Source organism: Crocodylus porosus, unplaced genomic scaffold (genome assembly GCF_001723895.1).
Source record: "Crocodylus porosus isolate Cpor-Errol unplaced genomic scaffold, CroPor_comp1, whole genome shotgun sequence".
Classification (NCBI taxonomy): Eukaryota; Metazoa; Chordata; order Crocodylia; family Crocodylidae; genus Crocodylus; species Crocodylus porosus.
Window position 1 is genome coordinate 17,774,502 of NW_017728914.1, and position 2,214 is coordinate 17,776,715.

Consider the following 2,214-nt stretch of genomic DNA (forward strand, 5'->3'; position numbering starts at 1 on the left):
CAATTGGAAAATCAACTTGATGGGTATTTTATGGCTATGAAACAATGGGGGGAAAAAACATGTTGCATTGTTCCCCTCTTTTAATAAATCATTACTGGTGGAGGATTTTTTATAATCCTCCAGGGAAGGCTGCCCCAGGTTTCAAAGGGCTGTTTGCTTGTCCACAGCATGCGGCTGTTGAGTCTGGAATGTGGTCTCTCTCTGCCTCTTTTTAAAAGGCCTGGGAATCGATCATCCATAACAGTGCTCTGCTTGCTGTCTTTGTAAGCTGCTTTTCGTTATGGAGTCTCTTTGATTTCTAGCTATATGCACCCCTCTGAGGCTAATTGTCTTGCTATTTTCCTCTGATAAGTTGAACCTCTTCAAGGAATGTCTGGTTTTAGCAGGGATAAAAGGAACATGGATAACCTTGGCTTTAGAGGACGGATCTATCTTTTTAGTGCTGCAAAATGGGCTGTGCATGTTACTTGTACTGTTTACATTTTGGAGACTACATTGTTATAAATTTTTAGCATAAAATATATTGTTAAAGTGGTACAAGTCCATAGACGACATCACAAGCCGCAGTGAGGTGCACCATATTCCCTCAATCCTTCTAACATGCATTCTGTTCTGATTTCAGCATACCAGCCTCTACTTTCTTTACATTGCAGTCGTGCCTAAAATAGGAAAACATGTTTTAAAATGAAGTAACCCTGATGTTCACCATATTTTGCCAGAACAAGTCATGGTAAAATAGATTGCAAAGTTGTAGTTAAAAATCATATGATCTGGTTTTCTACTAGAAATGAAAATGCGTAAGACTTTTTTTTTTTTTCTTCTGTCTTTCACTAATGTAGAACTTGCGTGTCAGACTTGAAATGGAAAATGTTACCCTAACAAAATGTATGTGTATGAGGAGGGAGACGGGGTTAGTGCTTAACTGCTTTGGACCAAAAGACCCAGCAAAAATAGCTTAAATGGGAAAGTTCCCACAGCTCACTCCTAATGCTGCTTATTTTTCTGAATTTTCTTAGACAATGAACATAAGTAGTTTCTACCTAGTATTCCCCTTCATTTGTTACCACATCCTTGCAGTACTTAGTTTTCAAATACCATGGAAGGGTGATTTAGTTTTAAAACTAAATCTTTGACCTTTGTCTTGTTCTGCAAAGGACCTAGCTAACTTAAGGTGATTTTTATATATAAAGTATATGTAAAGTGTGCATGTGTTTGGGGGCGGGGCAGAATATTGTGGAAGGATACCTTAGCCTCCCTTACTGAGTATAAAACCAGACTCAATGTTCTTTTAAAACTAGTCCTTGTGTGACTTTTACTTTTCTCTAAGTTCAAGTGGTTTTGGAATTCCTCTTACAGAAAGCACTGGTTTGTTACAGCTGGGTTAAACTAGAGTTTACTTACAGTGTCTAACCAACAAGGAAAGTGAATGGATTAATGACTAATGCACTAGAAATTAATGCTACCTTCCTCCCCCTCCACCCCTCCAAAGAGGTTGGGCACTAACCCAGCTCTAACTTTTGCATAAATCTTATTGCTGGTGTTGCTAAGCACTTGCCATAGCAGGTGGTGAGTGTTGGTTTGGTCAATCCAGACATTAAAATTAGTGTTTGTTTCAATGCCTCTTTCCCCTCCTATTGTGTTCCCGTAGGAACTGAAACTGCCTGTGTACAAGGCCCATTCACCACAAATTGGGATGCGCCGCTACTTTATTGACCTCCTGACTGTCCTCAGCAACCGCTGTAATCTCTGCCCTACAGCACGGCACCTTGCTGTCTACTTACTGGACCTCTTTATGGATCACTACGATATTACTGTCAAGCAATTGTATGTCATTTCAATTGCCTGCCTCCTCCTAGCAAGTAAGTTAGCTGTTGTCTGTTAATTCATTTGTGTTTTCCAATCAAGCTAATGGTTGTTTTTGTTTTTGCTGCGGGTCTCCATATGATTGGGAGTAGTTTTAACACAAAATCTAACCTCTTGGAAGTCCTTGCTTTCATCCTGAAGTTATGGGATGTTCTACTGGGATAGCGAGTACCTTTGTGGATTAGGCCTCAAAATATGTTGCCAAAGCCCTTTTGGAAAAGTAGTAGGTGCTTGCTGATGTGCCTCTGAACCAGTTAGGGCTTTGAGAAGTACTTTCTCGTTTAGTAACAAGACTAAACAAGGGGCTGGATTCTTGCACTTCCAAGGAAGGCTTTTGGTTTTTTGGGGGGG

The 2,214-nt window shown here is 40.1% G+C and overlaps 1 protein-coding gene across 1 annotated transcript in view; it reads left to right on the forward strand.

Annotated features, from left to right (window-relative positions):
- Positions 1-610: 610 nt before the first annotated feature.
- The window catches only part of CCNJL (cyclin J like), a 25,115-nt gene continuing 23,511 nt past the window's right edge, over positions 611-2,214 (forward strand). The window contains exons 1-2 of the mRNA XM_019534896.1: positions 611-730; positions 1,649-1,859. Coding sequence (XP_019390441.1) covers positions 728-730; positions 1,649-1,859 — 214 coding nt within the window. The 5' untranslated portion in view covers positions 611-727. The remainder of the gene's footprint in view (positions 731-1,648; positions 1,860-2,214) is intronic.